This window comes from Colletes latitarsis, chromosome 10, assembly GCF_051014445.1.
Source record: "Colletes latitarsis isolate SP2378_abdomen chromosome 10, iyColLati1, whole genome shotgun sequence".
NCBI lineage: Eukaryota > Metazoa > Arthropoda > Insecta > Hymenoptera > Colletidae > Colletes > Colletes latitarsis.
In genome coordinates this window covers 13,131,407-13,159,323 of record NC_135143.1, presented here as the reverse complement: position 1 = coordinate 13,159,323, position 27,917 = coordinate 13,131,407, and the positions used below count along the sequence as shown (strand labels likewise).

Below are 27,917 nucleotides of genomic sequence, written 5' to 3'. Positions count from 1 at the left end.
ACCGAACACCCTTAATACATATGTCAAGCCATTATGTTAGAAAGAATCACTAATCTATATTCGATTGTGTTCTGTTTTGATGAGCTCTTATCAGATACGTTCTTCTAAAAACTTTTATGTCTTCGAACACAGATCTAAGCACGATCGTTTCTCACAAAAATTTACGTTCGAATGGAGGGTAGCTGGGTTCGGTTAGAGCGAGTTTCCATTCGCAATGACCTTGAAGTTGGTGAGATCAGGTCAATTAATATTATTTAGTATGTAATTAATAATCGTACCACTTTTAGTCGAGTAATACAATCATTAATTGCGTAGTAGATTATTTGGCGAATAGTGAAAGAAACGATTCGCTTGCTTGTGTCTTTTTTTCCACCGTAGATACGTCTCATACACGTGTATCGACATCGTGGACCCCACCTCTTCTACAAAGCTATCACTACCTGAATATCATCTTCCCGAGTAAAAGCCGCGTGCTAACCGAACGTGGGCACAGACAGCATCATGAGCTTGGTGAGTACGAAACTGCTCATTCACTGTACATTTTCTACGATAAGTTTCTCTATTTTCACTATCGTCCTCGTCTCCGGTATCTCGCATTTCATATTCGTGTATGTCTTCCAACAGCGACGGGATACATTTCGTGCAGCGTGACAGTGAATCGCGCCCATTAACGACAAGTGAAAAGTGTCGATAGTTTCTTGAAGGAGCAAGTGTAAAAATACGTAAAAGGAATTCTATCTGATCGTGTAAAAATTTACATTTCCAACATTAAGTCGATATTCGATCGAACATATTTTAAATCAACTAGAATTCGTTACACGAAGGCATTCAGGTAGAAGTGAAATTTCTTTTATGAACAAAAGTATTATTTAAATTTAGTAATTATTTATCAAAATGATGTCGCCTTATTAAAAAAACGTATGTAAATTACGTCCACGAGGTGGCGATCGAAAGTTAGTTGTGGCGTGCGACTTGTTGCTGGAAAAATTCAGATTTCTACTCAAGAAGAAGTTCCCGATGAGCATTCTGTGCAGTCGACTTTCTTCTCCCGTATTTGTGTGCTTCACGATTCAGATATCTCCAGGTGTACATATACGCGTCGCCTCTTTCAGTGTTTCAATTCATAGTATATTTATTCAATCTCGCTGTTAAAAATTAATTAAGTATCATTTAAGACTTACTACAGACACGTACCGATGACCTCTATAGATAAAGTAAATACGTGTATTCCTGGGACGTTCAATTAGAAAATTAATTTGTACAACGTTGAACAACGTCGATCAATTTTTCTTGGAGCACTTTGCGCGTATGAACGTTTTATGCGAAGTATCCTCCGATTCCTTATTGCTTATAGTTTCACTGCTAGACGACGTTCATTCTTTTATCATTAAAAACTTTCTTTCGGCCATCACACTCTGTTCCTGTAACGTGTTCCTTCCGTCCTCGTCGTGCTATTTTCTTAACTATGCGCATACTTTTCGTTTTGGCATTCCACTTGTATTTAGAGCATCGTACATATTTCGTTCCTTAATTGCCCGACGAAGAAATCGTTAATACAGTCTACCAGTCTCGAGAACTGTCTCGAATTCCTCGGACGCAATGTGCGTGTTTCGTTAATATGCGATGTTAACAACTCGTTTCTTATTTGGTACGAGTGCATGCATCGCAATTAGCCGTAGACATTAATTGAAATTCGAATTAGTTTCACGCAAGAGCTGCTGACCGTCGTAAAACACGCAAGTCGGTCGAATCTGAAACGATCTTCGTTCTTCGGGAGACATTAGCGAATTTCGTGCAACGATAGCTTTCGCGGAGTTAATGAACCGATACGCGGGATACAGATACTATTAATTTATACGTGTAATGCATACACGCATGGAAACTTAATACTGCGGTTATGGCTGAGGCTTTTCATCTATCGCTTACCACAGTTGGTTGCGTTTGTCGTTTTGCGGATGTATAAGGAAAAGTGTTCCATTACCCGCGAAGTTCTTGATCTCTACCTTGAAGGCAGAATTATAAAATGAAAACGGAAACGACTCGTCCCCTTTTCAAAAGGACAAATTACATTATTCAACCTGGAGAATACAAATTGTCAATTCGATGATGTATGTAGTTTAAAAATAATTCTTTAACTATCTAACAGTTTCTCATAACTCTTGACGAATCCATTTAAATATACCTATTCGAATATCTTTAAAATTATTAATTGTTCAAAGCGTAACTGTTGTTATAGGTTGTTATAGGTTAATGTTATAGGTTGTTTGAGAAATAGACATCTTTCCGATTCGTTTCGTTTTAATACGCAGTTAGAGGGACGAATATCTATGCCCCTCGTGTGACCATCGTCTGAGAGAAAGTAATTACCAAATAATTTATGATGAGTCTCGAATTGGGTGTGGATACTCTATGCGTCGGTGATAGGTTCGTTGAACCTTAAGCAGGTGGCATCTTTTCGGTACCTGGAGAAGAAAGTTTTTTCCGTGTTCAGCGATGACGTACGAAACAATCTTAAAAGAATATCAGCCGCCTTCGATCGGTATTAATACATATTAGATGTCCGTTATGAGACGACGAATCATTAATTCACTCATAATCTCCCAAACTATATAATTTAGAATAACTAGACAATTTTTCTGATACTTGTCATTAAACACTTTGTATTCGCATCAAAATGGGCAAATAAACTAAATTGTCATTTTGTGAATTTAGACACGGTTTAACGATTTATATTACTGATTATAACGAACGAATATTCAATAGTTATTCGTTGAGTTGGAATTGTACGCAAATGTTGTACTCGATCTATTTTTGGCTGGCCCTTTCTCATAACCAATCTTCTTCGATCACTTTCCATCGATCTTTCGGACCAAATCGATCACGATATCTCCTTCGGTTATACGCCTTACCCAATAAATTGTTCCGAATGGGGACGTTCCTTTGATGTTGTTACGAACCTGTCATCCTCGACTTTCACTCCTCGCCCGCGATACGACGCGTAGCAATGCACGCTGCAATTAAATTGCATCTGCTCGTCTTTTTGCTGGCCCTGCCGGACCTATCCATTATTCAACGCCAAGGACTCGTTGTATAATCGTCGTGTACTTGGCGACACTGTCAAAACGCACTTTCTCGCGCCGAGATTTCCGCGTTTCTGTCTAAACCTGTTCGCAATACAAAATACTTCTCTGTTATATCGGAGGAGGGTAGCGATTTAATTCAAAGAATCGACCTTCTTCTGTTTCAGATATCTCAAGGTGATATTCTACTGTAAACCTTTCAAAAGATTTCAGAAACCTTCGTTCAACCACCTCTTAAGCAAGTTGTCGATTACCATATTTTCTCAATCGTTAAAATACTTGCTCCTTCCTGTAGTGTCACAACCATCACCCCTCCATCATAAGTAAATCTATTTTGGAAAAGGAACGCATTATCGTTATTCGAAAATCTGATCGAAGTCTAAAATCTAGATGAGTCCTCGGATCATCTCGGTCTGGTTTAGAGGCATTAATTACGGTTGTTGCGTCGCGATGTTGTCATTCGCAAAGTGCCTCGCTATCTGGCGAACAATCGTAGGGAAAACGCGGTCGAGCAGTTACATCGAATCGACTCCAGGGTTTGCACGTGACAAAACTCGAACCCCGGGGCTCGTAATATCGAGCTTAAACGCTCGTCACATCAACGGGGACGCTGGCAAGTTCATGAGCGCGGGCATCCTCGACACACTACCGAGTGAAAGTATCCACATTCTGCCCGCGGCATCTTCTCTTCCACGTTCTCCACCTCCTGGCCCCCGTTTTGCGAAGACGTAGACGGTCTCACGGTATTTTGTTTCCGATCGTGCGATGTTAACTACTTAAAACTCGCCACTTAATATTATGAACTGACCCCGAAAGTTGCTCGTTGCTCGTTCAATAAGTCCAATTATCGTATCTGCTCGAAACATGGTCATACATGCTTGTAAACATTGAATTCCATGGAAGTTTCAATATTTGACACTTGTAGTAATCGGTAGACATCTGTAACGTACGGATACCGTTTCTTTCGTGGCCTGTGAGCACCCCGAAGGGCCAAATATTCCAAATGTTGTAACATTGTTTAGATAATACTTTGGATTGATTATAACTTTACAACAATGATGGAGAAAAAGGTCCTACTAAATAGCGTTGTCAAAAGTCAACCAAAATACTGTGCTCCCCGGTTATATGAAATTGAGTCAGATCGATTTGAATTCACATAACCGGGTAAGGTAGCGTTTCTATTCCACGAATTGATCATTTTCATCTGGAGTACAACCGAGCCTTGCACGTGTTGCCCGACGAAAGTGAATTACGTTCACTGAGAGAGAGAGAGAGAGCGAGATATAGTAATATGTAGCGTGTGAATCTCACATTAGGCACGTGCGTGGGACGAGTCATCCACTAATTGTAAATTAAGTGTCTTAATTATCGATATATTTACCGACAATGTTCATTTTCGGAGATAATAGAAAATTCTGGGGATTCCAAGTCCATTTTTACAAGCTTACTTAGTATTGGTATCATTATTGTTATTTATTAAAAACCGAAACTTCACGGCTTTGAAATAAGTCGTTTACAAGGGGAACGTCACCCTTTACTCTCACTGATTTTAATATAAATTGAAAAGTTTTGAAAGTGTAAGTAATGGATCGATGAAATTCTCTCGATGCAAATAAGTCTAAACTCTACTATGTTCGAACTGCTTTCAATTGCATGTTATGCGAATCTATGATTAAGAGCGTTTAAACGTATTACGAGCGCATAATTAAAAATCGTTAGATGAAAGTCGCGTTTAGTTTTATCTTCATCGAGAAAACTTCACTAGTTCATTGATAACAGTCTCATATTGTAATGCACTGTTTCAGCCAATGTAAATTTTCACATTTGAAAGTCCCCTCGAACAGTTTTCTATTATGTACATTTAAATATTAAGGTATACATTGTAGAAGGGGAACAGTTCTTGATATGCTGATGATTCGAGATACATATCAAACATTCTATTTACAGTGTACATTATTGGTTTACAATTCATAGTACTGAATACAAATAATAAATTTATTTTACCATTTGGAACTTTCATTCTAAAATAAATAAATTTATTATAAATATATATCTCGTACGAAAAATATATGTATATGATCTTTGCTTTCCCTTTCGAGATGTTTGCTATCTTACGAATTTTGGGCTAGCTTTCTCGATGTGCCAGCTGTGATTGCAAAATTCAGTGAAAAATGTTCTAACGAGATTCAAAAACCTGTTTCTTCTTTCACATATTTCTCGAGAACAAAAGTGTCTAAGACTCTTAGATATACACACTATGTGTATACTACAAATTATACCCAGTGTTATTCTAAAAGCAATTTCCACACCTGTGGGCTCTCAATTAATGTAGGCTATACATTATCAAAACATTTTAGATAAACATCCTCGTTGACAAAACACATCTAGAAGGATATAAGAGACGTACTTCGGACTGAAAAGTATTCGAACACTCACCGTTTTCAATGAACTTTCTTCCACAGATTTGTTTCATTTTACAACATTAATAAAACATCGTTGCTTTACTTTTTCTTTGGCCCCGGCATTTACAGATGTTTCTGTCCCCGCTTTTCTCTTTGTCTTCGCGTAGCAAAGTTTTCTGCAAGATATAAATTAATATAGTGTATTCCTGCCGCTTTCTTCTTTTATTTGTTTGCAATCTAGATCCTGCTTTTGAGAATTGTCTCGCTAATTTTAGTGAGAATTGAATTGTACTGGCAGAAGTTGAATTACACGAGGGATTAACTACGGTAGTTAATTGACACGAGATGTCACCGCGAAAGGAAATGTTTCGTGTATCTTGAAAGCATAATTTTGTCCAAAAGTACAGTGTTAGAAGTAAATTTTTCTTCTACGCATACTAGATGGAACTTTGAATCTACAAGTCAGGCTAAAAGTTGCGCAAACCATACGAAAACTAATTAATTTTCACTGCTACGAAACGCGTTCATCTTCTTACAAGGTATGCAAAACTGTGTTTTTTATCGAACTTGCAAACGCACGTTAGCAAATTTCTTTTCTTCGAGAAAACCGCTCTCCGTAATTTTCGTGGTGAAATCGCCTAAGTAACGACACGAATTGATATCACCATGAAAACACAAACTTCGAAAGTTTAGACGTTCGTTCTCGGCATCGTCCGTTTAGAAATTTGGAAACAGCAATAGTTGCGAACTATCTCTATTGCTTTTAGCCCCGATCTTCCCTGCTACGAAATTAATAAACGTAACGATACGTTCTATAATTTTTCTTTTTTTTTTATAAATAAAAGATACGTAAGTAGATCGTGGGAAGCAGATGCAGTGAAATGGTCTTTAAAGAAATCCAAGCGCGACCGCAACAATAAGAAACTGAACGTGGGATATCATCGCGCGACATAAAGTATCACACGAAACCTATAGCAAAATTATTACCGTAATTGGAGCTTGACTGGCTTACACTGATTGTTATTGCGTGATAATTAATCCAATCGGTCAGCGAATCGCTCGATGCTTAATTGCTACAGATTGCTCGTTAATGATACGTCAACAATGAACTCGTCGGCAATCTGACGCAACAATTTTTTTAAAAAGTTGATCAATGTTCAGGCTTCAAAATTCAACTTGTTATCATTTAATACGACGTATACAGGGTGTTCGGCCACCCCTGGGAAAAATTTTAATAAAGGATTCTGGAGGCCAAAATAAGACGAAAATCAAGAATACCAATTTGTTGACGGAAGCTTCATTAAAAAGTTATTAACAAATTAAATTGAAAAATTTCAAATAGGTCTGGAAAAATTATTTTCGGTTGCGGGGGTTAATTACAATCATTTTTGGTGAATACATATACCCCCGAAATCCTACCCACTATCGAGAAAAAAATTCGAGTAAGTACTGAAAGTTTTGGGTGAAAAAAAAAACTTTCGAATCGTCTTGGAAAAATTATTTTTAGTTGCAGGGGTCAATTGTAAGCATTTTTGGTCAACAGACACACCCCCGAAATCCTACTCAGTTTCGAGAAAAAAATTCCTTACCGAAAATACAATTTCTGGCCAGAAATGTCTGCCCGAATTTTCATGCGAATCTTTAAAACGTCATAACTTCTGAACGGATTGGACGATTTTAAGGTTTAAAAAAGCAAACTACGCGTATTTTGGTGGAGAATATGTACAAATCGCAAAAATATTTGAAAAGTTGGTCCTTGACCCTGCAAAATGAGAAAAACCCCATAAAAGTGGTCTAATATTCAAACAGCCATAACTCCTACAATTGTGAATATATTTCAATGAAACTTTTTTCTGAAGTAGAGCTCATGGGTACCTACAAAAAAGTATTAGACAACTTTTCTGTAGGGTGTCAAACAAAATTACTAAAAATGAAAAAGGAATTTTTAAGACAAATCGACAGGGGGTAGGTGCTTAAATTTTTCGACAAAAAAAAAAATTTTCAAATCATTTTGAAAAAATTATTTTCGGTTGTGGGGGTCAATTACATTCATTTTTGGTGGATACACATATCCCCGAAATCCTACGCACTTTTTAGAAAAAAATTCGAGAAGATGTTTGTCGGCAAAATTAAAACATTTCAAATCGTTTTAGAAAAATTATTTTCAGTTGCGGGAATCAATTACAATCATTTTTGGTCAGTAGACATACCTCCGAAATCTTGTGCATTTTCGAAAAAAAAATTCAGTACGGTCGGAACTTTAAACGTTAATAACTGTTTAACGAAGCCTTCACCAACAAATTGGTATTTTTGATTTTCGTCTTATTTTGGCCTCTAGAATCCCCCAGTAAAATTTTTCCCAGGAGTGGCCGAACACCCTGTATAGCTAAACGACAAAAGAAAATTTTTTTAACGTAATATTTGTTTAAAGAAATTCAAATAGAACGTATTAAATAAATTCCAGAACCGTTTCAACTGTTTCAATCCTTAAAAAAATATATATCGAAAAACAGGAAGCTTAGAATTTCTTAAAATAGTATACTCTATTCCTCCGGAATATTCTAAATCTGTTTACTTCGATTCAAATTGAATATCAATATCTTATTTTTATTATCGGTAAAGTCCATGTTTCTTTTTTCTATGATGTACTTTCGAATAATGACGAACTATTAACCTTTTTGCGTGTCGTTGTTATTTTCTAATAGGCGAGCCGTTTGCTTGCCGCGGAGAAATTCACGCTGGATCCGTTCACATGTTGGAAAATGACGAGTCGGTGGAATTGTCTTCTGGAAAATCGACCCGTAGAAAGCCGATTGTCGATGAAGACGTCGCTCACACATTCCGCCATACAAATACCTCGACAATTTCACATCGAGACTTCTCAAATCGTAAACTGCTTCTCGATTTTGCATTTTTTCCTCAACTGTTAAGAATCAAAGACAAATTGTCTTTATCAGACAAATATAAGTTTGATTTAAGTAGTCAGGAATGCAACTTCCGAAGTCATAACACGTTTCACACACGAAACATTGCACCCACTTTTCTCCTCTTTTGTCGTCATTGTAATTCATATTGCAAAATTTATACGAGACCATCAAATTACCAAAAAGATAGAACTCGATGAAAACGATCTCGAATCATTATCCTAATTAGAGATTAGATTTTACGCGACGTTGTTCCTGTGACCGCATTGCGCGATTTCGTTTCGACTCTGTCGTTTAAAAATCTACAAGGACAACACGTGTCGAACGATCAGTCAACGAACACGATTTTCGAAAGTGAAACTCACACCGAAAGTGCGGACGAGCCAATTCGTAACACATAGTCTCGTTCTTCCAGCGTCCCCTGAAATCGTTAATGAGATGCTGGACCAAAAGAGATTGAGACGTTCGTACGATTATTCGGCGGTTTAGAAAGTTTCTAAAGATAGTCCATTACTTTTAATAGGTGTCTGTCCTCTTCCTTTTCGTATACAACCTAAAAACGTAGAATTGGAGACTCAGTGAGACCCGTTTTCTAATCATTAACCATTTGATATTCACCTTTCGATGGCTAAAAATACTTCAAACTACAATCAAAATGTAGTCTTTAGCTTTTAACTTTGTCATAGCGTTATGTTTTCTCGTCTTTGCGACTTAATTCTTGTTATCTAATTTTCGCGTAAGCTTAGTTTCTCAAGTTTTTGGCGTAATATCTTGAAGATGATACCGGGTATAAGTTCACGTTTTCAAAACTTTCTCTCGCCGCCAGAAAGAATCTTCAGATCTTAAAATAGAAACGGACCAACGCGAAGTTTGAAACGACATTCGAGTCGTAAACCGAGCATCAGGTTTCTCCTTTCGACAAAAGCAATAATTGTCACGGCAATTTTTCGTTGTCCCTGATCGTTCTAACATTTATACCCGAGTCGCTTTGTTAAACGTCTCAGTTATACGTTTGTGCAAACTCCTCGACGCGCAACTTTCTTTGCAAATGTCATAGGCACCCCGTTCGCGCGGCCAAATTCTTCTCTCGTCGAGGGCCGGGCACTTAACTTGTTAAGTACACGGAACACCGATGGTTTCTCTTTGGCATCGCGACGTCGTTACGTCGACGCGTCGAACAGAAGCGTTTCAAGCCCGTCGGCGTTCCTCCACCGGGGACGATGAAAATCGCTTTTCCTTTTCGGTCGCGGAGACTTTAACGACCGGTGTGAAAGTTCGCTGCTGAGGTAATATCTACTTTAGCGGAAGGGAGCTCACGACCTCGCGAGGCGCGGTCGCCGCTGCGAATGATCTGTTTCTCAGCCCCAACGATATTTTCTCCTCGTTCCAGACACATTGCATTTACAGCGGCAAACGATAATTACAGTAATTATCTGCGATAAACCGCCGTGTCGAACTATTTCTTATAGAGCTGCGTGCTAAGAAATTAGAGTGTTATACCGTCGACATAATTAATATAACATAACCGGTTCTTAATTTAAGGGGGCATTCCCATTTGGGGATACACATAAAATTTTTAATGCACAATACAGCTTGTTCTCTCTGACCTCGACAACTGTAACAGTTCATCACATTTCAGTGTGTTCCTTTTTACGTGAAAAAGTTATACGGTATATTTGCCCCGACTATTCTTCGGTAAATGTTACTATATTTCACACAAACACAGAAGTCACAGCCGCATGCATCCAACAGCGATGTCGATATTAAACAGTCGAAGCGTAGAAATTTTATATACTTTATTGATAAATTGTATTACTACATTATCCATGATTGTGTTTATTAAAAATGAAAAACGAATTTTTAAGAAAAATTGAGAGGGGGTAGGTGCAGACATTTTTCGGTGAAAAAAAAATTTTAAATCGTTCTAAAAAAATTATTTTTAGCTAGGAGGGTCAATTGCAATCATTTTTGGTCATTACGCATACCCCGAAATCCTACGCACTTTCGAGAAAAAAATTCATTCAGCATGTTTGATTTTCCGGCATTGCCTCAGTCCCGAGTATGCCAGTTAATCGGAATTTTACTGATTCATTTTACAGTATAATTGTTGACACCGTATAAAAACGCATAACTTTGCCTTTCCTCGCCACCAAGCTCAACGAATGAATAATTAATTTTAATTAATTATGTTACATGCAACATTATGCCACAGATTTCGACTTTTAATACAGACGTCTACGTATCGTTTCTTTTTCTGCTCGTAACGTTCGCGATTAATTTAAGAATTATCGAGGAAACGAGAGTCTTGAACGTCTACGAATTTTATCGACGAATATTTTACTCAGGTGGACAACTTTCACTGTGAATAATTTATGCACGTTTATTGTACATCTTATGAAACGGTATTCGCGTTATTTTGGACGTGGAGATATTAAACGAACTGCCATTTTATTACTATTCGATTACTGTATTAAAGTTGAGAATAATAGTAAAACTATCGAAAAAAGAACGTAATAATTCGAACGATAATTAAAAGCCGTACATTTACGATATTTTTAATCGCGCGGAAAGTTAAAGAAAATTAATAACGACCTACATAGTAGTTATCGCGAAGGATCTGTGGAGATTTTGACAACATTTATGTACAATATCGTCGTAAATCTATATAAATTTATGATTTTTAAATTGAAAAGTAAAAGTCAGGAGCGCATGTAATAAATTTACATTTCTTTTCATACATATGCATACGCGTATGCATAGTAACTTTCAAAATGCCGTCACTATCGAGTTGGAATAACGAGAATGAATGAAATATGCATTCATTAACTGGGACCATTCATTTATAGTCACGCATATAAAGCAGTTCGCTAAATTGCTTCTCTTGCTTGAATTAATGAAGTGTCATGTTCTGCAGATATTTAATAGTTACTCGAGTAGATCTACATCGATGAATACAATAGACAAATTGTAATCATTTCGGTGTAATTTTTCAGGTAACGCTAGTGCTTCTATTGGCCACCGCATCGGTCACCCTGACGAGATCTCAAGAGACAGAGATCTCCACCAAGGGTTTAGACGCGACGCAACCGCCAATAAAATTGGACAAGAATCTTCGTCAGGCCCTCTTGAAGGCATTGTCCGACTTAGAAGCCGAATCTGCCGAACAGCACAAAAACGAGAAAGAAGCCATCGTTCAGAGAGATATTGCTAACATCGCAGGTGTATCGAAGAAGAACCTCAACAATGAGCTTGGCGTGCAAAAATCCATGTACTCTTTCCACGGATTCCCCACGGACGAAGAGTTACCTTCCGAAGACAAGCTTCAGAACTCCAGTTTCATCGATGCTGTTCATTACGTAACGCTGAAGACACCTGCGATGAACATCGAGAAGGCTACGCGCGACGATGCCAGAAGCTTTCACGTTCAGAATGTGATATTACCTGACAAAAGTTCCATGACTTTCGGTGCCAAAACTGAGCCCAAACTGGAACAGAAAGCGACGAAAGTTCCACAAACATCCAATACTTTCTCCGTGAGCAAGGTGGAGAGCCTGACTCTGAAGCCAACCAAGGAAATCTCTGAGAGCCTCGCTGATAGCGCGACCACAGGCATCGCGTCAGCCAACGCGCTGGTTACTAAAAAATTGGTCGAATCAGTTCCTACGATCGCAACTAATAGCAACGTAACCGCTTCCAGCGAGTCCAAAGATAAAACGGAGGAGGTGAAAATCTTCCAAGCGCCTCTAGTAGCTGCGTTCACCGTCCAACAGGACGAACTCGGCGTGCCCAAGAGCGTCGTGCCTATCTTCAGATCGCCTAACGACGGACAAGCCTTAACTCTCCAGGAGCAATTGGAATTTAAACAGCAACTGTTGGAGAAGCAACTGGCGGAGCTTCAACAGCAACAACTCCAGCAGACGCAGTTTCTAGTGAGACAACAACACATCTACGAGCAACAAATCAGACAAAAACAGCATCAGCAGTACTACCTTCAAGAACAAGCCAGAATCAAACAACTAGAGGAGCAGGCTAAACTAAAACGACTCGAGGAGCAGAGGATCAAGCAACTGGAAGAGCAACGTTTCAAACAATTGGAAGAACAGAGGCTGCGTCGGTTTCAGCCGCAACGCCCGCTTCCGCAGAAACAATATTTCTTCGAACAGAACAATCTGTTGTCGTTTCAATCGCCCGTCGACGCAAACGTGCATCTTCAGCCTAGCGTGGCTTTGGAAGTCCCTAACGTCGCTGCGCCTCCGCCTTTCCAACCAGTGTTCCAAGAACAATTGCGCCTGCAACCGTTCCGTCAACAACAACCGCAGCACTATCAACAGCAGCAGTTGCAACAACCGCAACAGCAGCTACAACAGTTGCAACAGCCGCAACAGCAACAACTGCAGCCGTTGCAACAGCCACAACAGCCGCAGCAGCTGCAACAGTTGCAACAACCGCAACAGCAACTACAGCAGTTGCAACAACCCCAACAGCTTCGTCAACCTCAGCAGCAGCATCATCATCAAAGGCTGCAACAAAGCTTCGCTGCTTTTTCGACCGATTTTCAGCCTTCGTTGCCGTCGACAACGAGGTTCAACAGACAGGAGGCCTTCAACGCGGTTGGCAATTTTGGATTCAACGTGGACAAAGCGCCCAGCAGAAACAACTTTGGATTTAACGTGCCGCAACGAAATACCGCAAATTATTATAACCCTTACACGCAGTACAGACAGATGAAGCCAACTACACCTGCTAAGCAGATTCAGCATCTTCTGTACCAGTCTGGCATCGCTGGAGATCTGAACAACGTGCCGGGCACCGGCAACCACGAGGATCTGAACATTGTCTCCAAAGTCCTGGCCCTGAACGTGGGCCATGTGCCCAACAAGGGCTTTCAATACAAGACGAACCAAGGGCCTATTTCGTTTGGGAAAGCATCGGCGTGAAGAAAGAAGTGGAACCAGAGGTAGACGAGTCATGTAAATGCAGGACGATATTAGTCAGGTGAAATCGAGCTCTCACTTTTTCCTCCTTCGCTTCTCCGTTCGTATTCATCATCTTGGATTTGACGGGTCCCTCGCGTAGGTACCCTTGCAGAAATTATCAGACTGCGGCTGTTCCCGCAAAGACGCATTAGAGTGTCCCAGAAAATGATGCGCGTTTCAAAATTGGAATTTTTTAACTGACAACAGGCTTCTATTGGATGCAAGAACAGCCTAATATTTTTATGAAACTTCAATGATAAAAAAAACTGGTAAACTACTTTGAAAATATTTCGAATTTAGATGACTTTTCCGCACATATGGATTACGATACAGTGGATTACTTATTTGTGAACCTAATATAATCTCGACAATCGATGTTACTTGTATTCATATAGCTGCATTTAGCAGTAACTACTGAATGGGGACCACAGAAGAGATGTTTAATCTCTTCTAATTAGTAATTCAATTACTGGCTCGGATTCATTATCGCGATCGTGGAAGTCTAAACGGCAGTTTGCTGCTCGCAGTCAGACGTGTTGTAATCAATGGATACGGTAATCTTGAACAATTCCAAGCGAAATCGAACCGAAATCTTCGCGCAACTAGTTAAAATTTGCGTTCCATCGTGCGTGGGATTGTTACGATTCCCGAAGAAAAACACAACTTTCCACGCAGCAGTCTTCATAATGAGGAACTCCTTAAGAGGTCGTAATGATATTAATTACGATTCAGAACATTTGAAACTGGGGTTCACCGTATGCACCAGCCTGTGTCTTCGAATTACGTAACGCTGAACCCTATTGCAGCACAGATTCTGTATATAATCGCACGATTCTTGCTTCCTATCTTCAATTGCGCTTTCATTTTTCCTTTACTTTCTGTGTTATCCGTATTGCCAGTTTGGTCAGTTACTCGTGAAACGTGCTCAATCACCGTGAAGTTTCTTTGTGGTATGTTGCTGGTCTCTAAACCAATCTGCAATTGGTGCGATTCAAACCAATTTTACTGACAACTTTTATACACAGCCAGTGGAAGACGGTTAACAGGGATACTATAAGTAGGTTTCACGGTATCTATAAAGTGTTATAACGATTTTCGTAACTGTAAGACATACACAGGGTGTTGGATGAAGTTGGGGCTAAATTGAGAACGTGTACAGTTTTATATTGCCAACTGTTCGAATTTTAACCTCGACATTACACGATACTAATGTTTCTGATTTAATCATTTCTCCTCGATTTGCTCTTTGACTTTAGAAAAATATTTTCTTTTAACAATTATTTTCATAATCATTTGCATTCAAGATGTCAAAAAACACGTTTTTGTGGAAATAGGTATGCATAAAATCACGGTAGAAATAGTGTTAAAGTCGGGTCCCAATTTTTTCTCAGCATCCCGTAGTGAAGAAGATGATGGCGAGTGTTTGTGCGAACCATAGTATCGGAGCCAAAGTCAGAATTTCTGCCCAAGTTCAAACAAACCTGTTTAGGGTATGGCGTTGAAGCCTCGCCTGTTTCACGTCCCCGACAGTAGTCGGATCGAAACGCACTTGCATCGAAAAACAACGGTTACGGACGATTGCACCATGGTACTCCTGGTGCTTTGGGCCAACCTTGCCGCTGACTATTAATTATTTATCTAGATGTACGCGTAGAACGAACTAGCTACGGGACGTTGCGCTACCAGGAATTCAACTCTCCTGAGATCAAGGGTCTCGCAAAATCGTGTATCCGGCCACGCTTTGGGATTGAAAATACCTCGTCGACTGTAAATAAACTTTCGCCACGAGGATACCTCACAATGCCACCGGGGAAGGCTTCGCGCATGTGTACGTGCATGTCCTCAATTTCACAAACGTTTGGCATAGATTCCAGATTTCTCTCGGCAGACGAATCTCGTCGAAGGGTAGCCGTGAATCGATATCGATAAAACAATAACTTAACATCGATGAAAATATCTATTAATTTGAATACGATCAAGCCCCGAGGCCGTATTCCTCTCAGTAGCACCATGAAAATCTCGAGAATTTTTCGTAAGTGCATAAACGAATGCGAAACGTGCGTGGGATGCACTTTAGGCGAGAGGACCCGGGAAAGTTGTAATACAATAGCCACACACGCCGACGATTTCTAAATGTGTGTTAAGACTTAAATTTACGTTACAAATTAATATAATATTAGGGTACGTAGATGATATGTTAGACGTAATCGACAAGTTTTGCTTGTAATTTATCTGACGCCAAACTGTACGAACCTTTGTAAAAATGTTAATAAACTAATTCGTTGTAAAAAAAAAATAATAGATACTCCGTTTTTTGATAGTATTAAATGGTTCCATCGATTCTGTATCTGTACTATCAATTAGTAACAAAACACTTTGACAAAATTGTTTTGTGCATAGTGTACCTTTAACGATAGAAAGCAACGTGTCTATGACGATCAATCTGGAATGTACAACTCAGCAAGTTTAATAATATCATTGAATTGACCACGGTAGGGATGAGACCAGGTAACTAAACTATCGTAAATGTACGCACCCTAGCCAGCGAGTATCATCCGATTCGTTGATGTCAAATTGAGTCCAGAGATTTCATTTAACTTGTTGAGACGTATTTAATAAAGAATTTGCTTCAGATGTTCTTTATTACGGGTTTGCAGGACCGCACATCTGGTTCTACACTTGTATAACACCAAAGAATTTGCTTCTGCTTGATAAGTTGACGATCTGACTATACTGATATTCGTATCATTTAAATATATTTTTCTTGTAATAATGATAGTATTCGATAATAATATTCAAATTCAAACTTACCATAAGCTTCGTACTACAATCAAAGAGTAGATGTACCTATCTAATTATAGCTGTACAATCTTTGTAAGAATGCGTAATGGTGCATATACAAAACAAATATGGCGGAGGACAACGTAGGTTCGTTGGAAGAAGAAGCTTTAAAAAGAAAAGAACGTTTGCAAGCTCTCAAAAGGAAAACTGAAGACAACAAGGAAAACAAGACAGAAGGTGGTGTTAAACTGCCAAAGTAAGTTTGTATTTCTTTTATATAGTTTAAAATCTAACCTCAAAGAAGAGAACAATGTATCTACTGAATTTTAATAGACCAAAATTTCGAAGTTACAAACCACAAGATGAAAGCCTTAAAGGTAAAGTATTAGACGATGCGAAACCCGGAAATGTAGAAGCAGAAGTACATGATCAATTAAGTGCTGCAACTACCAAAGTTGTTATTGAAGAACTTGTAAGTAGATGTTTGCTACATTGGAATATTCATTTCATCTTTTTGTTCATTTATTATAATTTATTAGGATATTAGTAATCTTGCTCCTAGAAAGCCAGATTGGGATTTAAAACGGGACGTTGCTAAAAAATTAGAAAAATTAGAAAGAAGGACTCAGAAAGCAATAGCAGAGCTTATACGAGAACGTCTTAAACAAGGACAGCACGACTTAGCTGTTGTAGTGAATATGGCAGCTAAAGAACAGGAGGAATCACCTACCTGATTATATTAATCACTTTCATGCTGTAAGATTTAAATTATTTTGTATATATAAAATAATAATGAAATATATTTTTAATAGTTTTATTAATTGTAATTTAGATCATGGTTTGTTTCAGTTTAATATATTTCATATATGTATACATATATATTTGTGAAGAAATCTTATTAGCTACATGATTCAATATAATAATTCATTATGCCAGCCATAGGAATTGTTACATAAACACATACAAATATCAAAGGCCCCATTTTGTAGATTAATTCTGTTTTCTTCATCTACCAAAAAAAAATAGCTTAAATTTTTTTTAGTATTTTTTCTAATTCTATTGTGGCGTATTGTAAAGAAGCAAAGACTGTAACCTGACAATCTTGTGTAATTGCACTTTATAATCAGTCTGTAGAAGAATCAACTCTTTACTAATGTGTACATATATACAATGTCTAAAGTACTCTTATATTTAATTATTAGTAATTCATAAATTACAGTCGAAAATAATAAAAATATTTTGTTTTGATTTTATGTGCTATAGTAAAAACTATACACACAATATTTTTTACGCGTAACTGTATATAAATTACTTGTCATCGACATTTTGAATACTATTAAATATTTCTCATGAATTAAATGTGCTTTGTAACAATATGATTTCTTTTTTTTCGGTCGTTTATATGATGCTATTAAGAAAATTGACCAATATAAAATGTTCGTAATCAAAATTTTCTGTGATAAAGACAAATCTGGAATTGTGCGAGTACATTATAAATGTAACTTTAATGTTTTATTTTTAAATTCTTTCTCAGATAACATGGTCCATCTGTATTTCAATATTTTAGAGACTTCCCTTTCAGTGTTCTCATAGCTGCAACTATTTGTTTTAATCCATTCATAATGCTCTGGCGACCAATTCATTATTTTTAACCAATCCCTATCGCATCTCTTTAAAACTGTATTTCGTCGGACGTATAAACAGCGTAAGGCCTTGGCGGTCGAAACGATTTCTAAAATCGTAGCTGTTGATATCTTATCTCGGATCATCTGTAGAAAAATATTCCTTGGGTGTAAAATTTTATCAAATTACTAGTCTAAAACTATTCAGATGTCTTTCAGAAATTCACCAGTTAGTTACTACTATCACAATTACATTAGCCGTAATACGAGAAACTAAAAAAATACGGGGGAAACCAATCCGTGCGGATACGTGTAACTTTTAATTGAAACATTCAATTTTACTGGACTAAACATCGATCCAATCCATAGCCAACTTATCAAATGTGTCATGGTAAAATGTTTGCCTCCCACTGACTGGCTTCCAAGTCATTGATATAAAATTGATCTGTATCTAAGTCTGTTGCCTTGTGTACTATTCACAGACCATTGACATTGCCACACAACATATGTACATAAATAGAACTCTAAAAGGTTCAAGAGAAGTTTTCGACGTTTTTAACATATTTCCTACAGTTTGTGTTATATATACTGAGTTACAGCTTCATTAGATGGAACTTACAAGAATGGTAGTAAAGCCTTTTGTACAAGAATTTGAATGCATGCCATCACACCGTAAGAATTGTGTTAGAATCAGAATTTTAAAAAAGCTATTGGGTACAACATCAGAAATTTCGTTCAAACACAAAATGCTACCAGTGTATGAAGATTTGGACACATTCTGCAGAATTGCACTAATGCTTCATCCAATCTTTGTGCAAAATTTCTATGCAAGAAGTATCTTGTCAATCCTTTGAATGCATATACTTTCATTGTAGATGCAAAAAATGTTCCATGATTAAGAATAGTAGAAGATGAAATCTGTAATGTTTATTTTAAATATGAAATTATAAAACGAGTTTGCTTATTCCATAGCATATACCAACCTGTGTATTTGGATTATCTACAACGATACTATGACATGGAATAGCACCATGCTCTAATAGATCAATGGGCAAAAGTATATCTGTAGGTTTATAACTTTCCACTTCAAAATGTACTTTAAGATAAGGATTATTTGCTTTCATTTTTACCCAAGAAATTCTTTTAGGCTGAATCAACATAATTTTAAAAATAAGGTGACACGTTTAAAAAATTTAGTCTTAACTAATACTGATATTTATATTACCAATCTTATTGTAGTACCCTTTGGACTGTAGCGATTTTGAACAATATGAAGATGTTTCAATTTAGTATAGCCAATTAATTCTATTACATCTTCATGAAGATTTTGAGGACTAATAATCAACACCTTTGCAAATGAAAACAATAACTTTAAATCAACGAATTTATATCTGTTTAAAGTTTTTTATCAAATGAAACTTACATTTAGATTAATAAACACTCCAACATGTAAAAGGGAGCAATTATACATTGTGGTATTAATTAATACTAATTTCGACAATGTTTGCGTACAATTTGCACAAATATCATCCAGTAAATTTAAAGCTTCTTTACTATCCAACATAAGATCTATCAACTCTAAGCATGTCATGTTATGCAAATTACGCATGAGTCTCTTCAATGCTTCTAGCAATTTTCCACCAGTACCAAAGAGTCTAATGCGGTCAGGATCATCTCTGTTTGCCATATTGCAAGGAAATGTAAATTTAAGATGCCTAATATAAGTACCAACTCCTGCCACTGACGTATTATCTGATCCTTGTTTCTCCGTGTACCAAGATATCATATTCATAAATTCATAAAGATTATAAAAATTTAACATAGGCTCGAAAACCAGTGATCGAAAATGCATTCCAACTTTATTCAAACATGCAGATGTTCTCATATGATCCAAAACATATTGCCAACCGCTATAATAATTGAATTTACCCCTAGTAAGCGTTGTATCCTCTAATGTAAATGTTGACCATACCCTTTGGAATTTAAAAGCACGATACCACGATTTACACACCAAAGAAGCATAATAACGCTCACGAACAGTTAGGTATGTAAAAATTTCTTCTAGAAGTATGTCAGGCGTTTGATCCCAATGGCTATATATTTTATTTTTTTTATCCTCTTCTGTGTCTTCATCCTCAAGGTCTATGTACAATGCTATGAAATTTCATTAAAACGTACAACATAGGATAATTGTTCACGATTTTATACTACTCTGCAATACCGAATACGTATACGAGATGATTTCACTAAATATATAGAAATTGTATACGCGACCAGTTAACAGTTCTAAAATCTTATTGTACCTATTATCTTACAAGTTTTTAAATTTTATTCGCTTTCGTTAGTATACTTTCTGACATTTATTGCTCTGTAACCTAGAATATTCCGATGCTCACCTTTGTTTTCTCCGTTAAATTTCCAACAACCTTGGCTCATTTTGGTCACAAATCAGTGTCAATATTCTGTTAAAATACGATAATCGTGCGCTTGTGATAAAATATTTCTATGCAATATTTCTAAAAATACACTAAAATAGCAAGAGGACGTTGCAACCGACCGAACATCTCCATGATGTAGCTACGATAGAATATTCTTAGAATTTATACACCGTCGTGAACTCTATATTTTCGTACCACTAACATCTACGATGCTATTAAAATCAACCAATCAAATATTATAATTTATAGTCATAGATAATGCAACTAATTAAGTGTTAACATTTAGCAAATTATGAGATTGAAAATATATATGTTTAATTTCCAACGGCGATTTTAATCCTTTGATCCGAGACATTCTTATATTTCGTTTCAGCAAATTTCTAATTGTCCTACTATCGTATATTCCATATAGTAGTAAGAACAATCTAATTCACAATAATACATTTAACATAAGTGAAGAAATAACATACAATATATATTTCATTATAATTTGTAATGTAAACTTAGTCATCGAATGGTATTTTTTGAGTCACTCTCGTGTAGCTTAGACTTTCTTTCCAAATATGAAACAATTATATTCAATCTTTGTCTTAATTTACGCATCAACTAATAGTGTAATATAAATGTGATTCAACCTAATCATGTCTTAATCATATTAGATTGCAAATACTGATTGAATAATTATGAGATGCTTGCATCACAATATTATGAGAAGATACAATGATAGTCAACAAATTCTATGTCATGGTCAGCTCTGGTTTATGATTATGATTATGACCGTGGCTGAAGCTCTTTGTTCGTAAAAACACAAAAGATTTTAGAAATAAAGAATTGAAAAATATACTCGAATTCTAAAGTTATATTTCGTATATGTAAAATTCCTAACAACAAATCTTCCTAAATTTGAACGTTATGAAGTCTCGATATGGAATGATTTTGATTTTCGACTTTGAATTACATCTTTGTTTTTAAAGCGAGAAATTCTCATTAGTAATCCCTAAATCAATAAACGTTTCTCGTATGCAATTTATACTAAACAGCAAAAATATGTGGCGATGTATTTCATACACAAAAGCAACAAAAGAATCATAATTATATATATATATATATAATATTCGTACCAAGTATTAAAAATGTTTATACGAAAGTATACATTTTGCTCAAATCTGAATATTTCCCTCCATACCATTCGCGATAATCGCGATTAGAAATCATATGTATTGGTTCGTAGGGTTGGCCGTGGTGGCACTAGCTTACAGTTAAAAAAATTTTGTTTGTGTCTGACAAAAACAAATCGGCGAAATAATGGTTCTAAATAGAAATTTATTTGTTACTAAACAATTACTACAGAATGTTAGGTAGAGAAAGCTTAATGAATATTTTGGTTCTTCGTTGTTTTCAAATAAGCGAATAACGTATTTAATTATTATTTAATTATTTTAAGGCAATTCCGTTACTCCTATTCAAGTAAACAAATATCTAAGGATCTTAATAAAATAGCCAATGGTCTTGGCTTACGAACCCGGCCTAATAATTTAATAACCATATGCTCACCGGTATATGATTATTTTTTATTAAACTTGTGTAAATACTATAACAGAAACATGTGCCACTGACTAAGTTATTCTTGTAGATTGGATTTAAGTTTAATATTGCAACAGCGATAATAGGTCCGGTTGCACTTTTTCCAAAAGCTATTCTGTCTTGGAATGTCAAGAATGGAGAGAATATAAATAAGGAAACATTGTCACTATTTCTTGTTCTCGATCCAAAACCAGACGTGATAGTCATAGGGCTTGAAACTCAATACAAATATAGTAAAATTTTAGACATAAAGAGCATGTTTACTGAGCATGATATCAGAGTTGAAATACATCCTGTACGAACAGCATGTGGTATTTACAACCTTCTGAGTAACGAAGATAGATATGTAATAGCAGGTTTGATACCTCCCCTTGCATCACAAAAGTTTATGCCAATAGGCCTTCAAGTCTCTGATTAAACGTAAGTGTTATGATTTTAAGAGTATGGAAACTAAACTCTAATGTGTAACAGAGTTTAACATTAATTGATTAATTTGTCATGTGATTAATAATTTAGTTGTTAGTCTGTGGCAATTGACAATTGACGACCAATGATTCTTTTTATTGATCAAAAATTAGATCAGTCTGATTTACAATTATCCATTTCAATTGAAATTGTTAATCATATTGTAATTTAATTTTGCCCAACACTGATGCACAAGAGTATACAAATACTGTAAGAATTTGTGTATGTAAAAGTGTAGAATATAAAATAAAATGCAATTTTATAAAAGAAAGTGCTGTTTAATTGCTTACCAAAAATTAAATCATAACGAGTTGAGATTTAAAGTAGTTAAAGAATTAATGTAAATATCGTAAATGGTTGTATGTGTATATGTATGTGGATAACGAAATACATATGGTGCTCGTTGGTAGTAACATAACCTAATATAGCAAATCTGATGGTGAGACGACCATGTGTGAATGCGATACGTTTTCCACGGATAGATAATCTTTTTACAAAAAGTTCAAGGTAAATTACGTGTAGACTAAAAACGTGATTAAATATATTATAATTCTTCTAAAAAATATAATACCACGTCGTGTGCGATAAACGGCCGGTATTTTTGATAACTGTATTTTTTTGTTTAATAAACTTAACGAACTTACATTATGCTAATAACGCATATTTTTGTAGATGACGTTGAAAAATTTCCCAAGGGGTGGAAAAAAGCATGAAGAAAAATCTTCAGATACGGTAAATATATTATTCGTTAAAATAACTATCATATTCATTGATTATTTCAGTGATGCAATATTTTTGTTCCAACAGCTATTTAAAAAACGTGGGAAAGTAAATAAGAAGAACCGCGAGAAGAAGAAGACAATAGCAAACAATGAGAGTGAAGCTAACTTTGTTGCTAACACTGCAGAACGATTGTCATACACAACCATTTGCGAAGGATTAGTAGTATTGGGATGTGTTTTCAAAGTAACAGAATATGATATGCTTATATCTTTACCTGGTGGTATAGTGGGTCAAGTTCAAGTTACAGATATTAGCGAATCATACACAAATTTTTTACAAAATTTAATTGAATCTGTAAACGATCAACCAAATGAATTTAAATCATTGCCTGAACTTTATTCTTGCGGGGATTATGTTGTATGTTATGTAAAGAGCATACAGTCACAAGAAAAGTGGCAAATTGTATTATCCCTTGAACCTCGATTGATAAATCAAAATTTGAACATTAGTTGCTTGGAAAGTGGCTCAAAAATAGTGTGTACTATTAGTAGTGTAGAGGATCATGGTTATGTTGTAGATACAGGGTTAGCAAATGTAAGAGCATTCATATCCACCAAAGACAACAATAATAAGTGCTTATGTAAGTAAAGTTTAGAAGTTTGCAAATATTGATTTAAATTAGTTATTAATGCGTAAACATTATTTAGCTCCAGGTAAACAGCTCTTATGCCATGCAAAGGAAATTAAGACAAGTGAGAATACATGGACTATTAAATTATCTACGAAAGAAAGATTAGTTGCAACAGTACATGATACTGAAATCAAATCATTGGACAACTTAATGCCAGGAACGAAATTTCAACTGTCTGTAAAAAAAGTTCTTTCCAATGGTTTGCACATTTCATTCGGCGAAAACAATGTAGGCTACATAAATCAACTTTACTTGAATGATCCTTTATCCAAATATTCAAAGGGAATGGTAGTTACTGGTACATTGCTGTATATTTTACCGACAGTGAAATTTGGATATTTCAGTTTAATAATAGATAAGCCTAAAGATAATACCGTTGAACCAGGAGATATTATAGAAGGAGCTACTGCTTTATTTAGAGAATCTGGCGGAGTTGTGTTGCAATTAACTAAGAATAAAATACGAGGGTTTGTTCCCTTAAAAAGAACAGATGTTAATTTTGATAAAATTATCGAAAAATTCGTACCCGGTACCAAACATAAATGTAGGGTATTACGGTATTGTTGGATGGACGCTATTTATATCTGTACAATGCAGTGTTCGTTAATGGAACAGAGATATTTCTCGCTTTCTGATTTCAAACCGGGTGATAAAGTAAATGTAAGAATTACAAGTATCAACACGGAAAATGGTTTCTTAAATGTACGAGCTGGGAAGATTACCGGACATGTTACAGCAGAACATGTTTCCGATGCGGGTGTAAGCGCTCTAAAAAAATTAAAAGTTGATAAAGAAGTTGAAGCAAAAGTTTTAGATATTAACGGTACACGAAATAAAGTATATTTTACTTTAAAGCAGTCACTACTGACAAGCGATTTGCCTGTTTTAAGTGACATACGTCAAGCAAAATGCGGATCGATGCATCATGGTACTGTTATTCAAATAAAAAAGAACGGGTTATTGGTAAAATTTTTTGGCGATGTCAAAGGCTGGATTCCACGTACTATGTCAGATAAAGATTCATTGGCTGTTAATTGGAACTATTCCATCGGCCAAACAGTTTTGGTAAGGATCGAATCAGTTAATGAAAAATTAGGGAAAATAATACTAGGTATAGGTACTAAGGAGATAAAAGTAGAAGAAAATGTATTTGTCATCGGGGAACGTGTAGAAGGAACTATTACAGAATCCTCTACTCAAGGCGTGTACTTGAGAATCAGTAAAAACGATGGACGAGCCGTTAGCACAGGATTTCTACCAGCTGGACACATGTCGCTTTGTATGGAAACTGCTGTTTTACTAGCATCAAAATGCATACCTGGAGATACTCTCGTTGCTTTGGTGTTTGCTACAGTACCTAGTTTGATTCTTACCAGAACGTTTTTGCCCGAAGAAGAGTATAGAAATTTCAACCAACTAAAAGTAGGCAATTGCATACCTTGTTCGGTTAGAGACATTGAGCCAAACGGCTTGAGAGTTATTATACCTATTACAGACTGTACGCCATTCGGATATATTTCCTACAGTAACGTCAGTCATTTTAATCTGTTGCATATAAATCAAATTTTATTTGCAAAAATTACCTCCATTAACGAAAAAGAGAAGCAACTAGGCTTAACGCTCGCGCTAAAAGAAATTTACGATGGACTGCCTGATGCTAAAAGTAGGATGACGGCAGCGATTGACACTCTGAGCTTGTACTTTAATAAATTAGCAGAACTAGCGGAAAATTCCTTTTACAAAAACAGACCAATCTCGGCGGTTACATTAGGACAAAATGTTACCGGGACAATTGAGAAAATTACATCCGATGGGCTTGTAGTTCAATTGCAAAATAACTTGTTGGGTATAGTGAACAAGAACCATTATTCTGGGAGTTTTAAAGTTGGGGATACAATTACTGGAACAATTATGTGGAAAAATTATATACACGAAGTCGTCGAAATGACCATGTTACCTTTGGTAATGAAAAGTATAAGTAAGAAGCAGAAGAAGCAATTAAAGGTTCCCAAAGGAAAAGTAATACGAGGAAAAATTTTAATGGTGACCAACTGGTTTGTTTTAATTGTTTTGAAAGGCCACGGTAAAGGTTGTTTGGCAGCAATGCCGGTTCGACGTCATACGAACGATGTAGAACCGGATTTATCACCGTATGTTGTTCATTCGAAAATACGGTGTTATATTATGTTGAATTCTAATGAATCGAATATTATGCCTATCTGTATGGTGAAATCTGCTTTTGAAGCAAAGTATAACCCAGTGACAAAACCAAGTAACATATTAAAGAGAAAGAAGACACTTAAGGAGAATGGAGAGATACCTACTAAAAAGGTAAAAATAGAGAATGTTGAGACGGGAATATGGGAAGAAGAAATGAACATCGATACGGTTAAACAAGAAGAGGACATACAGTCGACTGAAATCGATATGAAAAGTATAGATGATAATATCAAAGAGGAAAAGTCTGGAATACCAGAGTGTGGATTTTTCTGGGACGACAAACCCAATTTAGATCTGCTTCAAAATAAAGAGTCGTCTAGTGAAAGCGAGGATGAGATGGAACAACCAAAGCAGAAAAAAAAGAAATTAAGTGCTGCTGAACGTCGGGAGCAAGAGAGGCAAAAGGAACGTGAAATTCGCCAAAGAGAAGAAGCATTGGCTAGCAATCAATTGCCAAATTCGGTCGATCAATTCGATAGATTGGTTTTGGCAAGCCCGGATAGTTCCATAATTTGGTTACAGTATATGGCTTATCATTTGCAGGCAACGGAAATTGACAAAGCAAGAGCAGTTGCAAGAAGAGCCACTAAAACTATTAATTTCAGAGAAGAAAACGAGAGGCTAAACGTGTGGAACGCATGGTTGAATTTAGAGTCGAAATTCGGAACTCCAGAATCTTTGAATGATGTATTTCAAGAAGCAGTAAGAACCAACGATTCTTTGAAAGTTTACACTCACATGTTAACGGTACATATTGAGGCTGGTAGACAGATCGAATTGGAAAAAATAGTTACTACTATGGTGGGAAAGTTCAAGCAGAATCCTGAAGTATGGATCGAATGTGGCACAGCATTGTTAAAAATGGGTTTAAAAGATAAATCTAGACATATTATGCAGAGAGCATTGCAATCTTTGCCAGCATCTGAGCGTACGTATATATTAAAAATAAATACACTAAGAAAAAATAAAAAGATATGATAATACTAACATAAATTGTTTTATGCAGATGTAAACTTGATGGCGAAGTTTGCAATTTTGGAGAACAAGTTTGGAGATAAAGAAAGAGCGCAAACCCTATTCGAGCAAATTCTATGTTCGTATCCTAAGCGCGTGGATATATGGTCGTGCTACGTAGATTCGTTAATCAAATCTAACGACATTGATATTGCGAGGTTAATATTTTGTCAACGATTTTTCTTCTTCTAACGTAATAGAGTATTTACAATATTAATATAAGACTATATTTTACTTACAGGAAAGTACTGGAGCGAGCAGTTGTTCAAACGTTGCCGCCAAGGAAAATGAAGAGTATATTCAAAAAGTTCATTAGTTTCGAAGAGCAGCATGGTACTGGAGAAAATGTCGCTCGTGTTCAGCAAATGGCTGTTGAATACGTAGAAAAACAATGTAACAAGGAATCTTGAGAAGCTTGAATAGCACGAATTAAATATAAATTACCTTTTTCATGCACGTTTACATTTACGATGCGATAGCCAACTTTCCTCAGGATAAATGAGAACTCATGGAATGATAAGTATAAAATGTAAGAACATTTGATTATAAAATGAACGCTGAGACGAAACTTAATATTTCTGCGAAAGTAGACATTTCGATAGATCGATTAACGAAATTTAAGTCGAAAAGATTTTCTTAGTGTTGGCGCGGTCATTGGTAGTTTACATAATAGTTGTCACGATACAGTGGCAGCACTGGCTGGACACCAAGGAAAATGGAGTATATTTAAACAGTTTATTAGATTTGTAGAACAGTATGGTATTCAAGAGTATGTTGCTCGTGTTTAGTCAATTGCTATTGAATACGTAGAAAAACAATATAACCAGGAGTTTCGAGAAGCTTGAGTAACACAAACAAAACTAAATTATTTTTTCATACATGTTTTCATTCACTATGCGGTAACCATTTTTCTTCGAGATAGATGAGAATTCGTGAAATGGTAAGCATAAAACGTAGTAAATTTCAGTTTTAAAGCTAATGTTAAGACCGAACTTAA

The 27,917-nt window shown here is 36.2% G+C and overlaps 5 protein-coding genes and 1 long non-coding RNA gene across 9 annotated transcripts; 4 read left to right on the top strand and 2 right to left on the bottom strand.

The window, feature by feature from the left end:
- The first annotated feature begins 327 nt into the window (after positions 1-327).
- On the top strand, positions 328-15,611 carry LOC143346991 (uncharacterized). The gene is made up of 2 exons (XM_076775760.1): positions 328-510; positions 11,400-15,611. The coding sequence occupies exons 1-2, from the start codon at positions 502-504 to the stop codon at positions 13,341-13,343; spliced, it is 1,953 nt and encodes a 650-aa protein (XP_076631875.1). The 5' UTR covers positions 328-501; the 3' UTR covers positions 13,344-15,611.
- LOC143347000 (uncharacterized) lies at positions 2,720-27,203 on the bottom strand. Its single transcript, XR_013080536.1, has 3 exons — positions 27,160-27,203; positions 4,158-5,658; positions 2,720-4,051 (listed from the first exon to the last, which is right to left on the bottom strand). It is a non-coding gene; the product is annotated as an uncharacterized LOC143347000 (long non-coding RNA).
- On the top strand, positions 16,280-17,148 carry LOC143346999 (coiled-coil domain-containing protein 12). The gene is made up of 4 exons (XM_076775774.1): positions 16,280-16,419; positions 16,497-16,635; positions 16,703-16,919; positions 17,013-17,148. Exons 1-3 carry the CDS (start codon positions 16,292-16,294, stop codon positions 16,895-16,897), a joined length of 462 nt encoding a protein of 153 aa, XP_076631889.1. The 5' UTR covers positions 16,280-16,291; the 3' UTR covers positions 16,898-16,919; positions 17,013-17,148.
- Positions 16,962-20,990, bottom strand: LOC143346993 (uncharacterized). Of its 4 annotated transcripts, none has more exons than XM_076775764.1 (7): positions 20,182-20,986; positions 19,209-19,939; positions 19,011-19,133; positions 18,769-18,933; positions 18,539-18,703; positions 18,405-18,464; positions 16,962-17,932 (listed from the first exon to the last, which is right to left on the bottom strand). In XM_076775764.1, the coding sequence occupies exons 1-7, from the start codon at positions 20,219-20,221 to the stop codon at positions 17,654-17,656; spliced, it is 1,563 nt and encodes a 520-aa protein (XP_076631879.1). In that variant the 5' UTR covers positions 20,222-20,986; the 3' UTR covers positions 16,962-17,653. The 4 variants fall into 4 exon arrangements, 3 of the variants coding, with proteins under 3 accessions (XP_076631879.1, XP_076631882.1, XP_076631883.1); XM_076775768.1 differs by lacking the exon at positions 16,962-17,932 and adding an exon at positions 18,018-18,309 and having other exon boundaries at positions 20,182-20,990; XM_076775767.1 differs by lacking the exon at positions 18,405-18,464 and having other exon boundaries at positions 20,182-20,978.
- On the top strand, positions 21,382-22,543 carry LOC143346996 (NADH dehydrogenase [ubiquinone] 1 alpha subcomplex assembly factor 3). The gene is made up of 3 exons (XM_076775772.1): positions 21,382-21,581; positions 21,668-21,779; positions 21,857-22,543. The coding sequence occupies exons 1-3, from the start codon at positions 21,529-21,531 to the stop codon at positions 22,223-22,225; spliced, it is 534 nt and encodes a 177-aa protein (XP_076631887.1). The 5' UTR covers positions 21,382-21,528; the 3' UTR covers positions 22,226-22,543.
- On the top strand, positions 22,648-27,859 carry Rrp5 (Ribosomal RNA Processing 5). The gene is made up of 6 exons (XM_076775748.1): positions 22,648-22,779; positions 22,945-23,004; positions 23,080-23,635; positions 23,703-26,834; positions 26,913-27,078; positions 27,162-27,859. Exons 2-6 carry the CDS (start codon positions 22,945-22,947, stop codon positions 27,328-27,330), a joined length of 4,083 nt encoding a protein of 1,360 aa, XP_076631863.1. The 5' UTR covers positions 22,648-22,779; the 3' UTR covers positions 27,331-27,859.
- Positions 27,860-27,917: the final 58 nt, after the last annotated feature.

Excerpts from the sequence above, each read along its gene's own strand:
- LOC143346999 (XM_076775774.1), top strand. The coding sequence starts at position 16,292 with ATGGCGGAGGACAACGTAGGTTCGTTGGAAGAAGAAGCTTTAAAAAGA. Across the intron at positions 16,420-16,496 it reads GGTGGTGTTAAACTGCCAAA|ACCAAAATTTCGAAGTTACA; the intron begins GTAAGTTTGTAT and ends GAATTTTAATAG. Across the intron at positions 16,636-16,702 it reads AAGTTGTTATTGAAGAACTT|GATATTAGTAATCTTGCTCC; the intron begins GTAAGTAGATGT and ends ATAATTTATTAG.
- LOC143346996 (XM_076775772.1), top strand. The coding sequence starts at position 21,529 with ATGGTTCTAAATAGAAATTTATTTGTTACTAAACAATTACTACAGAAT. Across the intron at positions 21,582-21,667 it reads CAATTACTACAGAATGTTAG|GCAATTCCGTTACTCCTATT; the intron begins GTAGAGAAAGCT and ends AATTATTTTAAG. Across the intron at positions 21,780-21,856 it reads TAATAACCATATGCTCACCG|ATTGGATTTAAGTTTAATAT; the intron begins GTATATGATTAT and ends TTATTCTTGTAG.
- Rrp5 (XM_076775748.1), top strand. The coding sequence starts at position 22,945 with ATGACGTTGAAAAATTTCCCAAGGGGTGGAAAAAAGCATGAAGAAAAA. Across the intron at positions 23,636-23,702 it reads CAACAATAATAAGTGCTTAT|CTCCAGGTAAACAGCTCTTA; the intron begins GTAAGTAAAGTT and ends AACATTATTTAG. Across the intron at positions 26,835-26,912 it reads ATCTTTGCCAGCATCTGAGC|ATGTAAACTTGATGGCGAAG; the intron begins GTACGTATATAT and ends TGTTTTATGCAG.
- LOC143346993 (XM_076775764.1), bottom strand. The coding sequence starts at position 20,221 with ATGAGCCAAGGTTGTTGGAAATTTAACGGAGAAAACAAAG. Across the intron at positions 19,134-19,208 it reads GAGTGTTTATTAATCTAAAT|GTGTTGATTATTAGTCCTCA; the intron begins GTAAGTTTCATT and ends TCATTTGCAAAG. Across the intron at positions 17,933-18,404 it reads AAGGCTTTACTACCATTCTT|ATGATCCGAGATAAGATATC; the intron begins GTAAGTTCCATC and ends ATTTTTCTACAG.